General features: G+C 43.3%; 1 protein-coding gene across 7 annotated transcripts in view; it reads right to left on the bottom strand.

The window, feature by feature from the left end:
• LOC145349995 (serine/threonine-protein phosphatase 6 regulatory ankyrin repeat subunit C-like) overlaps window positions 1-14,304 on the bottom strand; it is a 239,820-nt gene that overhangs the window by 115,750 nt on the left and 109,766 nt on the right. For all 7 annotated transcript variants that reach the window (XM_080198786.1, XM_080198792.1, XM_080198791.1 and 4 more), the window contains 3 exons: window positions 9,020-9,162; window positions 5,390-5,602; window positions 3,163-3,241 (listed from right to left, as the gene is read on the bottom strand). In XM_080198786.1, the coding sequence (XP_080054912.1) occupies window positions 3,163-3,241; window positions 5,390-5,602; window positions 9,020-9,162 (435 nt within the window). The remainder of the gene's footprint in view (window positions 1-3,162; window positions 3,242-5,389; window positions 5,603-9,019; window positions 9,163-14,304) is intronic.

Below are 14,304 nucleotides of genomic sequence, written 5' to 3'. Positions count from 1 at the left end.
GAGGAAGTTTAATGAGGATTTGTCTGTTGAGGTAGTATGGGCAGAAATTAGAAATAGGAGAGGAGAGGTCACCCTGTTGGGAGTCTTTTATAGACCTCCAAAAAGTTCTAGAGAGGTTGAGGAAAGGATTGCAGAGACGATCCTGGTTAGGAGTGAAAGTAATAGGGTAATTGTTATGGGGGATTTTAACTTTACTAACATTGATTGGAATAGCTATAGCTCTAGCTCGTTAGAGGGGTCAGTTTTTGTTCAAAGTGTGCAGGAAGGTTTTTTAACTCAATATGTAGATAGGCCAACTAGAGGTGAGGCTATATTGGACTTGGTGCTGGGAAATGAGCCAGACCAGGTGCTAGACTTGGAAGTTGGTGTGCTTTTTGGTGATAGTGACCACAATTCGGTTACGTTCACCTTAGTGATGGAAAGGGATAGGCATGAACCTCGGGTCAGTAGTTTTAGCTGGGGGAAGGGTAACTATGAGGCCATTAGGAGAGAATTAGGAAGCATTGGTTGGACTAGGAGATTACAGGGACTAGGAACGTCTGAAATGTGGAGTTTGTTCAAGGAGCAGCTACTGTGGGTCTGTGATAGGTATGTCCCTGTCAGGCAAGGAGGAATTGGTAGGGCTAGGGAACCGTGGTGCACGAAAAAAGTTGATTTGTTGGTTAGGAAGAAGAAGGAGGCTTATGTTCGGATGAGGCTTGAGGGCTCGGGTAGTGCAGTAGAAAGCTTTAGATTGGCTAGGAGGGAGTTGAAGAGGGAGTTAAGAAGGGCTAGAAGAGGGCATGAGATGACTTTGGCTGATAGGATTAAGGAGAATCCTAAGGCGTTCTATAGGTATGTCAAGAATAGAAGGTTGGTCAGGGCAAGATTAGGGCCAGTTACAGACAGTAGGGGGAAGTTGTGTGTGGAACCGGAAGAGATTGGAGAGGCATTGAACCATTATTTCTCTTCGGTGTTCACACAGGACGATATGAATGTAGCTGAGGAGGTCACTGGGGTGAAGGGGTGTAAAATAGAAAGTATTGTAGTTGATACAGAGGATGTGTTGGATATTCTAGAAGGGTTGAAAATAGATAAGTCCCCTGGTCCAGACGGGATTTACCCTAGGATTCTATGGGAGGCAAGAGAGGTGATTGCAGAGCCACTGGCTCTGATCTTCAGGTCGTCGTTGGTCTCTGGTATAGTACCGGAAGATTGGAGGACAGCGAATGTTGTCCCATTGTTTAAGAAGGGGAGCAGAGACTTCCCTGGGAATTATAGACCAGTGAGTCTTACTTCTGTAGTGGGCAAGGTTTTAGAAAGAATTATTAGGGATAGGATTTATAGTTATTTGGAGAGTAATGAATTGATTAGAGATAGTCAGCATGGTTTTGTAGCGGGAAGGTCGTGCCTTACTAACCTTATTGAGTTCTTTGAGAAGGTGACCAAAGAGGTGGATAGGGGTAAGGCAGTAGATGTGGTATATATGGATTTTAGTAAGGCGTTTGATAAGGTTCACCATGGTATGCTTCTGCAGAAAATGCAGATGTATGGGATTGGTGGTAATTTAGGTACTTGGATCAGGAATTGGTTAGCAGATAGGAGACAGAGGGTGGTGGTTGATGGTAATTATTCATCATGGAGTTCGGTTACGAGTGGTGTGCCTCAGGGATCTGTTTTGGGGCCACTGCTGTTCGTAATCTTTATTAATGATCTGGATGAGGGTATAGTTGGGTGGATTAGTAAGTTTGCTGATGACACCAAAGTCGGAGGTGTGGTAGATTGTGAGGAAGGGTGTCGAAGTTTGCAGGGTGACTTGGACAGGTTGCAGAGCTGGGCCGCGAGGTGGCGGATGGAGTTTAATGCGGAGAAGTGTGAGGTAATCCATTTCGGTAGGAATAACAGATGTGTTGAGTATAGGGCTAACGGGAGGACTTTGAATAGAGTGGAGGAGCAGAGGGATCTAGGTGTATGTGTACATAGATCCCTGAAAGTTGGGAATCAAGTAGATAAGGTTGTTAAGAAGGCATACGGTGTCTTGGCGTTTATTGGTAGGGGGATTGAATTTAGGAGTCGCAGCGTCATGTTGCAACTGTACACAACTCTGGTGCGGCCGCACTTGGAGTACTGTGTGCAGTTCTGGTCCCCACATTACAGGAAGGATGTGGAGGCTTTGGAGAGGGTGCAGAGGAGGTTTACCAGGATGTTGCCTGGTATGCAGGGGAGGTCCTATGAGGAGAGACTGAGGAATTTGGGGTTGTTTTCACTGGAAAGAAGGCGGCTAAGAGGGGATCTTATAGAAACATATAAGATGATTAGAGGTTTAGATAGGGTGGATGGTGATAGCCTGTTTCCTCGGATGGAGAAATCTAGCACGAGGGGGCATGGCTTTAAATTAAGGGGGGGTAGTTATAGGACGGATGTCAGGGGCAGGTTCTTTACCCAGAGGGTGGTGAGGGACTGGAATGCCCTGCCTGCTGCAGTTGTAAATGCGCCTAGTTTGGGGGCGTTTAAGAGATTGGTGGATAGGTTTATGGACGAAAAGGGAGTGGTTTAGATTAGTGGGTCAATGTTTTTTTTTAAAAATAAGACTGGTCGGCGCAACATTGTGGGCCGAAGAGCCTGTTCCGCGCTGTAATGTTCTATGTTCTATGTTCTATAACATTCAAGCTTTGAGCCAAGTGCTAGCAAGTGGGATTAGGCGGGTAAATCAGGACCTTTCATGCGTTGGTGCAGATTTGATGGGCTGAAGGACCTCTTTTGCACTGTAGTATTCTGTGATACCCTAAATAAAGAGAGTTTTAACCATATATCTTATTATTTTAGAGAGTGGCAGGGGAGGACTCGTGGCACAGTGGTAATGTACCTGTCTCTGGACCAGATCACCAGATTCAAGTCCTACTTGAGGAAAGCCTTTACGTGGCACTGTTAAAATGTAGAGTCAATAACAGCAAAACTTTGAGGATCTAAACTCTGAACAACAAAAGTTTTCCTGGTTCCAACTGCTGTGTGTTTAGTAAATTAAGATCACAACTCAAAACAATCAAAGCATGAGCAGAATCCTTAGTTTCAAATTCAAATTTGGATTTCAGCCACGATGGATCTTACAAAAGAGGAGATACATGGAATGATCTGTGAAACTTCAACAACAAAATCCAATGCAAAAAATAATTTTAAATTTACCATTTTGAATAAGTGTTTGTGATCGTGTGAATCGACCATGGACAGCAGTCATGTGTAATGGATTCTTGCCGTCCTTACTCTGAAACATAACAAAGTCTTCTCGTAATCATTTTGCTGAATCAGATCATAGATAGAATAGCTCAACAATGTACAAAATATGTCTTAGTTGGAAAGCTAATTTAACGAAATTCTGATTGTTTAGCATGAGGAACAGAGTGGCAACCAAGCACAATTGATTGCGGGACCCTGCCGAGGAATGATGTCTCCTTCTCTTCAGGAAGCTGCTAATTCAGTCTACAAACTCAACAGATGTTGCAAGCTCTAATAAAACCGTAAAACATAGGAGCAGAATTAGGCCACTCAGTCCATCAAGTCTGCTCTGTCATTCAATCATGGCTGATATTTCTCTCATCCCCATTCTCCTGTCTTTTCCCCATAACCCCTGATCCTCTTATTCATTAAGAACCTATCTATCTCTGTCATAAAGACACTCAATGACCTGACCTCCACAGCCTTCTGCGGCAAAGAGTTCCACAGATTCACCTATCTCTGGCTGAAGAAATTCCTCCTCATCTCTGTTTTAAAGGATCGTCCGTTTAGCCTGAGGTTGTGCTCTCTTACTAGTGGAAATATCCTCTCCATGTCCACTCTATCCAGGCCTCGCAGTATTTTTACGTTTCAATAAGATCCCTCCTCATCCTTCTAAACGCCAATGAGTACAGACCCAGAGTCCTCAACCGTTCCTCACACGACAAGCTCTTAATTCCAGGGATCATTCTTGTGAATCTCCTCTGAATCCTTTTCAAAGCCAGCACATCCCTTCTTAGATATGGTGCCCAAAACTACTCAATACTCCAAATGGGGTCTGACCAGAGCCTTACACAGCCTCAGAAGTATGTCCCAGCTCTTGTATTCTAGACCCGTCAACATGAATGCTAACATTGCATTTGCCTTCCTAACTGCCAACTGAACCTGCACCTTAATCTTAAGAGAATCCTGAACAAGGACTCCCAAGTTCCTTTCTGTTTCTGATTTCCGAAGCATTTTCCCCATTTAGGAAATAGTCTATGCCTCTATTCCTCCTTCTATAGCGCATAACCTCACTTTTCCACATTGTATTCCGTCTGCCACTTCTTTGCCCACTCTCCTAACCTGTCTAAATTCTTCTGCAGCCCCCTCCTGCTTCCTCAATACTACCAATCCCTCAATATATCTTGGTATCATCTGCAAACTTAGCAACAGTGCCTTCAGTTCCTTCTTCCAAATCATTAATATATATTGTGAAAAGTTGTGGTCCCAAGCACCGATCTCTGAGGCACAGCACTAGTCACCAGCAGCCATCTTGGACAAGATCCCTTTATCCCCAGTTTTCCCATAGTTTTCCAATCTTGTGATAAACCTGAATCACTGCATTTTGTGATGAAAAATCGAGTCACGAGTGATTATGCTGGCATTCAAATTAGTATCCATAAAGTCAGACATTTACTGATCAGTAATGTCACTTGTGGATAGGGACAACATTCTTCACTTTTAATAGGTCGGAAATTTTGATAGCAATTACTGAAGAACTTAAAAATACTTATTTTTTGTTCAATAGATGATCTAAAGTTACTGTAAAAAACATATTTCAGAAATTTGCACCATTTAACCAAATACAAAATCTTAAAGTAGTAGGAAACGTCCCAAACAGCAGTTTACAGTTGTGCAAAGGCAGCTATTAAATTCAAACACTTATTCAGAGAACTAAGCGATAGAAGTTTCAGAAATATTCAATTTCAATTAATACGGAAAATATTCCAAAGGAAGACTAAGCATAAAAGTTGTAGATGTCAACTGAATTAACTCAACACAGAGACAAACTCAGCTACATACAGACTTTACGAACTGAGCCATCAAGGAAGGCCTGGATTCTTGGTTAATTTGAGAAAAGAAATTAACCAAAATTCAAGTGCAAAGTTCTTCATGTATATTTTATAGAAGTACAGGAGGGCATCAATATCCCAATAGCATATGGTGTTGTGTCATAATCAGTCTTCAGCAACTGGATGAGACTGAGGGTCTCCACAATTATCGCAGGCATTATAGATTAAAGCAGGTTCTTACTTCAAAAAGGTACAAGATCTCAACTTTAGGTTTTTGGAGCAACTCTACTTGCCCTCCATAAATAGCTGCCATATTTTTCAAAATCTTCGCTTCAAAAGAGCAAGGTAAGAAGATTTGCATTTACCTGGAAGTTGACATCGGCTCCATTATTTACTAATAGTTCAAGACACAAAGCACCATGGGTTGAAGCAGCAGCAAAGTGCAAAGGAGTAAATCCCTTGTTGTTGGGTTGATTCACATTAGCACCATAGTCAATAAGTTCATTGACCACAGCATCTTGTCCATTGTAACATGCAATGTGGAGTGCTGTATTTCCATATACATTTGGTTCATCAATCTGCCATGGAAAGTAAATGTTGTATAAGTGTAGTAAACATCAGAGGTAACTGGCAATAATATTTACAATAAAACTATTAGAACCATCAAAACTGCCAAGTGTAGAAGTTTTTTGTGGCATTTCAAAATCTAAAATCAACATCAAGTTTATACAGAATGTTCCATATGAAGAAGAAATTCGAATATGTGACATGAAACATTAGTCAGTTGAAATGAATATCAAAGGCAGTGTGGATGAGTGACAGGGAAAGGTCTCACTCAACATTAATGAGTCACCGTGTGGCATTCATAGCACCCCAATGAACCATGTTTGGTGATTTTTTTTAAATGAGGGCTAGTAAAGGATCAAAAAAGATAAATGATATTTGCATCTAAAATTTAATTTTAACAACACTTTTTATATATATTTTAATAATTTTTTTACATCAAGTTTTAAAATAATACTCTTCATCCAGACGTAGATTCTTTAATTTTAGCTTCATTTGTGTAACTTCAAACACTGACTTTGTTCAAAAATGATCTGATTCCTTAAGTTAAAAGGATTTAACACATCTGTGGGTTTATTTTCCTCATTTTATTAACAAAAGTTTAATCACTTTCTGCCATGAACACCACAAAAGAAGATGAGTTTCCCAATATTATCACCCCAGAATGAAATTAACAACATAAAACTGCACCTCAACAGTACATGTTAGCGCAAGATCTTATGGAGATTCACAAAGCTCAAACTAAATGACCTAAAGATTCAGTTTCACAGATTGGAACATGAAGCCAATGAGATATTTTGACAAATAAATAGTCCCCGAACGCAATTTCCATTAGCAGCTAAGCTCTTACTCTTGCTGAAAGCTCACATGCTCAAATTAAGGAGGATTATTTAAATCCAAAATATTAACTCCGTTTCTTTCCACAGAAACTGCCAGACCTGCTGAGTTTATCCAGTTTTTTCTGTTTTTAACAAATTTATTTGACAGCGGCACAGTAGCAAGTATTGCTGCCTCACAACACCAGGGACCTGGGTTCAATTCCAGACTTGAGTGACTGTCTGTGTGGAGTTTACACATTATCCCCGAGTCTGCATGAGTTTCCTCTGGGTGCTCCGGTTTCCTCCCACAGTCCAAAGATGCCCAGGTTGGATGGATTAGCCATGCTGAATTGCCCCTTAGCGTCTAAGGGTGTGTTGGTTGGGTGGATTAGCCATGGTGGAATGCACGGGGTTGCAGGGATGAGGGGGAGAATGAGGGGCATGATGGGCCTGGGTATGATGCTCTTTCAGAGAGTCATTGCAGACCTGATGGGTCGAATTACCTCCTGTGGAGATTCTGTGAAATAATTTATTTTCGCTCACATCATCAGCAGTCATAATACAAACAAATAGAATTCCTGAGCTAAAATAAAGGAACAAACATATGGCTGTAAGGACATACAAATAACTATGTCAATAGCAGATTAAGAAAGACGATGTGACTGTAACTTCTATATCCATCATTAATCATTTTTTAAATATAGGTAACATTTGTTATTTGTCTGATAAACCCATCCTCTGAATGGCAGTTCAACTGTTTCCATACCACTCCCTCAGAAACTGTACTTCTTCTTAATGGTGCTTAATTAAAGCCATCAGTTGTTTTAAAAAGCATTTTTTAAAATTTGTCTTTTGTGTTTACGCAAGGAATAATCTTCCATTTATATAACCTTTGCACATTCTCGGGATATACCAAAGTGCTTCAAAGCCAATTATTTACTTTTGAAGTGTAATCACTACGTGGCAACCAAATTGTGCACAACATAATAAAGTACCAATTAATTATTTTTGGCAGGGTTACTTCAGAGATAAATACTAACCGGGACATCAGGCAAACCCCCTTGTTCTTCTTCCAATAATATTAGATATTTTTGTTTACATCCATCTGAACAGGTAGATAGGGCCCTCAGTTTAACACCTTATGCAAAAGGAAGCATTTCCGATATGGGTGGAATTTTCCCAATCAGCCTGTGGCGGTTCTGGTGTTAGGTGGGTACAGTGAATCAGGAAGACGCCAAAAACAAAATCGGAAATTCACCAGTGCCAAATCACCTTGCAATTCTCCCAGTGGTGTGTTAATGGCAGGTCACCCTTCCCTTCGGCAGGTGGCACAAATAACATTTGCATCTCATGAAAAACTACTGCCCACCGACATCCTAACAGGCCTGTGTCACACCAGCAAGAAATTATGGTGGCATCAACCACAACTGCTAATGAGTGGTGTGCACAAGGCAGTCTCCAGTTCACCAGAAGCTTTGGAGTAAGTACAACAATTTTCACCACTCCACCAAGGGAGACTGGTCCCTGCTTCCATTTCCATGGGAGCTGGCCTTCATGGACAGCACGTGCTGTTGGATCCATAGACTCCCCTGTGTCACAGAGTCAGATCAGTACTGTGCCTGGGGTTAGGAAGTACAGGGATCTCCTTACCCCTGGCGCCATCAGAGCAGCGTTTATCTGGAAAGGACTGTGCTATAGGGCTCATAAAGCCACTGCAACAAAGATTCAAAGTTTGACCGGGAGTGCGAGTGTGAAGTGAGGCTGGTGAATAAGGGACTGTGGCCCAACAAAGAGAAAGGGGCAAAGTGGAGGGAGGGCTGTGGATGAAGTGAAGGGTTCACAATGGTGCGCAAAGAGACAAGGAGATGGACAAAGAAAATGAACAATGGAAGCCAGATGGATCAAATGGATACCACAATTTTACTGGAACGGGATGCACAAAGACTATAAACGTGATGGGTAGAGGGTCAAGTGGGGCATGGGTATCTCGCAAGTGATGGACTCAGGAGAGGGTAGTTGAATCAAGGAGCAGACCACCTCTTGAGGCTGCTAAGCTCTGGGTTGCTGACATCCTGCACGGTCTAGTGAAGACAGGTGAACTGGAGACTATAATGCAAGTGTGCTAGTCTGGTGTTTGAACATGGAGCCATGACTTTTGAACCAGTAAACTGACGGCAGGTGGAGAACTCAGCTGACAGCCTGCCAGCTAAGTTAGAAGGGAACTCACTTGTGCATAATTAATAAGCTTCCAAGTGCGGAATCTGGTGTGGCATCTGCCATACAGGTCAGTGGGACAAGGGCCACCAGAGCAGCTCACCACCACATTTAGTCTCAAAATGAGAGAACTCAATCCAATGCAGCACTCCTTCAGTAATACAGTGAAGCTTTAGACTAGATCATATGCTCAACTATCTTCAGCCAAGAAATTACCACTGAGCCAAGCTAATGCTTTTTGGGAGTAAGACACACACCAGAGCTTGAAACATACCTTCCATTCTGTTTCTATTCACCAGCTGACTCCTCACTTATTTAATTGTATAGTTTTTCATTGCATTTCCTCAAGAAAAAATAAACATACATACTTCAAACATTTTGCAAGAAAACAATACCTACCTCTACAGCAAGATTAATCAGTAGTTTCACCACATTAATCTGTCCATTAGATGCAGCTGCATGTAGCGGAGTATAACCCTTCTTATCCTTGCAAGTAACTTCAGCTCCATGATTCAACAACAAAGAAACTACTTCAACATGACCTATGGCAAAAATATCATATGATGCATAGATTGAAATACATCACCTTTTCATCTTGCTTTCACATGGAGAATTGACAATACACCGAACTCTCAATACTCATTGAGCCATAACTTCCAGATTTCCCAGCGCCAGATTTAGGGGGTACCCCAAAGATGTGCAAGGAAATCCCTCTTGAAGTTTCTAAATAAGCATTTGCATTGCAATTACTCTAGTGCGCCAGCTTCCTCTGAATAATTGCATAGTAGAGCTGTGGATTACAGGGGGGATTGAAGACTTGGTCAGGAAGAAGAGGGAGGCGTATGTTAGGTCGAAACAACTGGGTACGGAGAGTGCGCTGGAGGAATATAGAGAGAGTAGGAGGGAGCTAAAAAGGGGAATTAGAAGGGCGAAGAGAGGGCATGAAATGGCTTTGGCTGGTAGGATTAAGGAAAATCCAAAGTCATTTTATTCCTATATTAGGAGCAAGAGAGTAGTTAGAGGGAAAATTGGTCCTCTTAGGGACAAAAGTGGGGAGTTATGTATTGAGTCGGAGGGAATGGGGGAGCTCCTGAATGAATACTTTGCGTTGGTATTCACGAGGGAGAGGGGGTCGGAATCATGCGGTCTCTTGGAGGGGGCTGAGGATCAGTTGCAGGAAATAGCTATTACGAGGGAGGAAGTGCTAGGGCTTTTAGGTAGCGCAAGGACAGATAAAGCTCCGGGGCCTGATGGTATTTATCCCAGGCTGCTTAGGGGGGTGAAAGATGAAATTGCTGGGCCTCTGGCGCAAATCTTTGTCTCTTCTTTGGACACAGGTGAGGTCCCAGAAGACTGGAGGGTAGCAAATGTGGTACCGCTGTTTAAAAAAGGTAGTAGGGACAACCCTGGAAATTATAGACCGGTGAGTTTGACATCGGTGGTAGGGAAATTAATGGAAAAAATACTTAGGGGTAGGATGTATGAGCATTTGGAGCGTTGCGGTCTGATTAGGGATACGCAACATGGCTTTGTTAGAGGGAGGTCTTGCCTTACGAATCTGGTGGAATTCTTTGAGGAGGTGACAAGAACGCTTGACGATGGGAGAGCCGTTGATGTCATCTATATGGATTTCAGTAAGGCGTTTGACAAAGTCCCTCATGGTAGGCTGGTAGAAAAGGTTAAGGTGCATGGGATACGAGGTCAGGTAGCTAGGTGGATTGAGAACTGGCTGGGTAATAGGAGACAGAGGGTAGTTGTGGAGGGGATCTTTTCGGGCTGGAGGCCAGTGACCAGTGGTGTGCCGCAGGGCTCAGTACTGGGACCTCTCCTCTTTGTAGTATACATAAATGACTTGGAAGAGAGCGTAGGTGGTGTGATCAGCAAGTTTGCAGATGACACCAAGATGGCAGGGTTGGCAGGTACTGAAGTGGAATGTCAGGTGATACAACAGGATATAGATAGGTTGGTGCATTGGGCAGATAGGTGGCAGATGGAATTTAATCCTGACAAATGCGAGGTGATGCATTTTGGAAGGAATAATGCAGAGAGGAGCTATGTGATAAAAGGTAGACCGATTAGGAGTATAGAGATAGAGGGACCTGGGAGTGCAGGTTCACAAATCCATGAAGGTTGCGACACAAGTGGAGAAGGTTGTCAGGAAGGCTTATGGAATGCTAGCCTTTATAGGAAGGGGTATAGAGTATAAAAGCTGCCGTCTAATGCTTCAGTTGTATAGAACGTTGGTTAGACCGCATTTGGAGTACTGCGTCCAGTTCTGGTCACCTTACTACCGGAAGGACGTGGAGGCTCTGGAGAGGGTTCAGAGGAGGTTTACCAGGATGTTGCCTGGTATGGAGGGGCTGGGTTACGAGGAAAGGTTGGAGAAACTGGGACTTTTCTCCTTGGAAAGACGGAGGTTGAGGGGGGACATGATAAAGATACTGAAGGGAATAGATAGAGTCGATAGTGAGAGACTGCTCCCTAGACTGGGTACAAATACGAGAGGTCATGATTTAAGGGTGAGGGGGGAGAGGTATAATTTGGATGTGAGAGGAAGGTTCTTTACGCAGGGAGTTGTGGGGGTATGGAACGCGCTACCGAGTAGGGTGGTGGAGGCAGGAACGTTGGACTCGTTTCAGGTTCAGTTAGACAGACACATGAGTGAAACGAGGATGGAGGGTTATAGTAGGGGCTATTAAATAAGGTCAGAACCTCGGGAGACACCGGAAATGCAGACTTGTAAGTTAACGTTTTTGTCTTCTTATTCTGCAGGTGGAGGTCCACCTCGTTGTCAAACGAGGGACATGCACACGGTGGGTCGTGCGTGGGCTGCTCTTGGAGGTTCCGGGAGTGGCCTAGTACTTCGTGTCGGTGTGTGTGCTTGATCCTGGACTGGTAGACGGGCGCCGCAACAGCTCAGTGACTAGCACTGCTGGCTGTGCAGATACATGGATTTGGGCCTGTGTCTGTGGGAGTTTGTGCATTTTCCCTGTGGTTGCGTGGGTTTCCTCCGGGCGCTCCGGTTTCCTCCCACACCCCCAAAGATGTGCTCTTAGGCTGATTGGTTTACCAAATTGACACTATTCTCCCCTGAATCTGGCTAAGTTAGGGGTTCCATTCGTAGACACGCAGGGTAGAATAGGTGTAGGGTGATGCGGCGGCGCGGGCTCGTTGGGCCGAAGGGCTTGTTTCCCGTGCTGGGTTGTTCTTTGTAGTACTCGGAATCATCCAACAAAGCAATTTAAATCAGTAACCTCAGATGGTTCTATCAACATTATACAAATAGTTTTTCTGAAAATGCGAGAAGAAATAAAGCTCTTCTAATCTCTGCATTACTATTTTTAAATACTCAGACTGATCCCTGTATGGGGACCCCACCACCCCCAACTAAACAATCTCACCTGCATACTAGTCCACTCCTGACCCTTACCCCACCGTGGGGTTCACCCACCACCTCACTCTCCCACTCACCCCTTCCCCATCTACAGACTTGACTCTCATTCCACTCCTCACCCACTGAAGCTGCACCTCAGAGGGGACCCCACCCCCAACACCAAAAGCCGCAACCTCTGACACTCCCCTCCCTCCCCACCACTTCCAACCCCCTAAACCTCCAGCCCATTCTCCACCCAGCTCCTGGCCTCCAGCCCCAATTGTCTTCCCAGGCAGCCCCAAACTCCCCACTTCCTTTCACAACCCAAATCCCATCTACTAACCTTTGGCACTTGCATTCTCCTAAACTGTAACTTACACTAGGCCCTTTAAATCTTAATTTTTAAGGAGATTTTTCTCAGTACTCAGCAAAAATATATTCCAGTGAAAAAGGAGGAACGTAAGGAAAGGGATAACCAGCCATGGATAACTAAGGAAATAAAGGACAGTATCAAATTAAAAACCAATGCATACAAAGTGGCCCAAATTAGTGGGGAACTAGAAGATTGGGAAAGCTTTAAAAAACAACAAAGAACTACTAAGAAGCAATAAAGAAAGTAAAGATAGATTATGGGGTTATAATATAATTGTAGATGATGATTATGAGATTATTAGGTTAGAGGGTCATTAGATTGGTTCCACTGGTCGGCGCAACATCGAGGGCTGAAGGGCCTGTACTGCGCTGTAATGTTCTATGTTCTACGTTCTATGAAAGTAAACTAGCACAAAATATAAAAACTGGTAGCAAAAGTTTTTACAAATATATAAAACAGAAAAGAGTGGCTAAATTAAATGTTGATCCTTTAGAAGATGAGAAGGGGATTTAATAATGGGAAATGAGGAAACGGCCGAGGCCTTAAACAAGCTTTCTGTGTCGGTCTTCACAGTGGAGGACACAACTAGCATACCAATAATTGACGGTCATGGGACTGTAGGGGGTGAGGATCTTAAAACGATCACTATTACTAAACAGGTAGTGCTGCGTAGGCTGATGGGACTAAAGGTAGACAAGTCCCCTGGTCCGGATGGAATGTATCCCAGGGTACTAAAAGAAACAGCAGAAGTAATAGCAAATGCATTAGTTGTAATTTATCAAAATTCGCTGGACTCTGGGGAGGTGCCAGCTGATTGGAAAACAGCTAATGTAACCCCACTGTTTAAAAAAGGAGGTAGACAAAAGGCAGGTAACTACAGGCCGGTTAGCTTAATATCCGTAGTTGGGAAAATGCTGGAATCTATCATTAAGGAAGAAATAGCAGGACACCTGGAAAAGAATGGTTCAATCAAGCAGACGCAGCATGGATTCATGAAGGGAAAGTCATGTTTGACTAATTTACTGGATTTTTATGAAGATGTAATGAGTGCAGTTGACAGAGGGGAACCGGTGGATGTGGTCTATTTAGATTTCCAGAAGGTATTTGATAAGGTGCCTCACAAAAGGTTGCTGCATAAGAAAAAGATACATGGAGTTGGGGGTAAAGGTGTTAGCGTGGATTAAGGATTGGTTATCTAACATAAATCAGAGAGTCGGAATAAATGGGTACTTTTCCGGTTGGCAGTGACTAGTGGCATGCCGCAGGTATCGGTGCTGGGGCCTCAACTATTTACCACATACATAGACAATCTGGAGGAGGGCACCAAGTGTAGGGTAACAAAGTTTGCAGATGACACAAAGATGAGTGGGAAAGCAAATTGCATGGAGGACACAAAGTCTGCAGGGAGATTTGGATAGACTAAGTGAGTGGGCAAGGATCTGGCAGATGGAGTATAACGTTGATAAGTGTGAGGTTATTCACTTTGGAAGGAATAATAGTAAAATGGATTATTATTTAAACGGTGAAAAATTACAACATGCTACTGTGCAGAGGGACCTGGGGGTCCTTATGCATGAATCACAAAAACTCAGTTTGCAAGTACAGCAGGTGATTAAGAAGGCAAATGGAATGTTGGCCTTTATCACGCGAGGGATGGCGTATCAAAGCAGGGAGGTTGTGCTGCAATTGTACAAGATACTGGTGAGGCCGCACCTACAGCGCTGTGTACAATTTTGGTCCCCTTATTTAAGGAAGGATATATTAGCTTTGGAATGGGGAAAAGAGAAGGTTCACAAGGTTGATTCCAGAGACGAGAGGGTTAGCTTATGAGGAGAGATTGAGTAGACTGGGCCTGTCCTCGCTGGAGTTTAGAAAGTTATGGGGAGATCTTACAGAGACATAAAACATAATGAAAGGGCTAGACAGGGTAGAAGCAGC

Source organism: Carcharhinus amblyrhynchos, chromosome 11 (genome assembly GCF_965287045.1).
Source record: "Carcharhinus amblyrhynchos chromosome 11, sCarAmb.v2.hapA, whole genome shotgun sequence".
In the NCBI taxonomy this organism is placed as follows: Eukaryota; Metazoa; Chordata; class Chondrichthyes; order Carcharhiniformes; family Carcharhinidae; genus Carcharhinus; species Carcharhinus amblyrhynchos.
The sequence above is the reverse complement of the archived record's forward strand: the minus strand, read 5'-3'. Positions and strand labels throughout refer to the sequence as shown.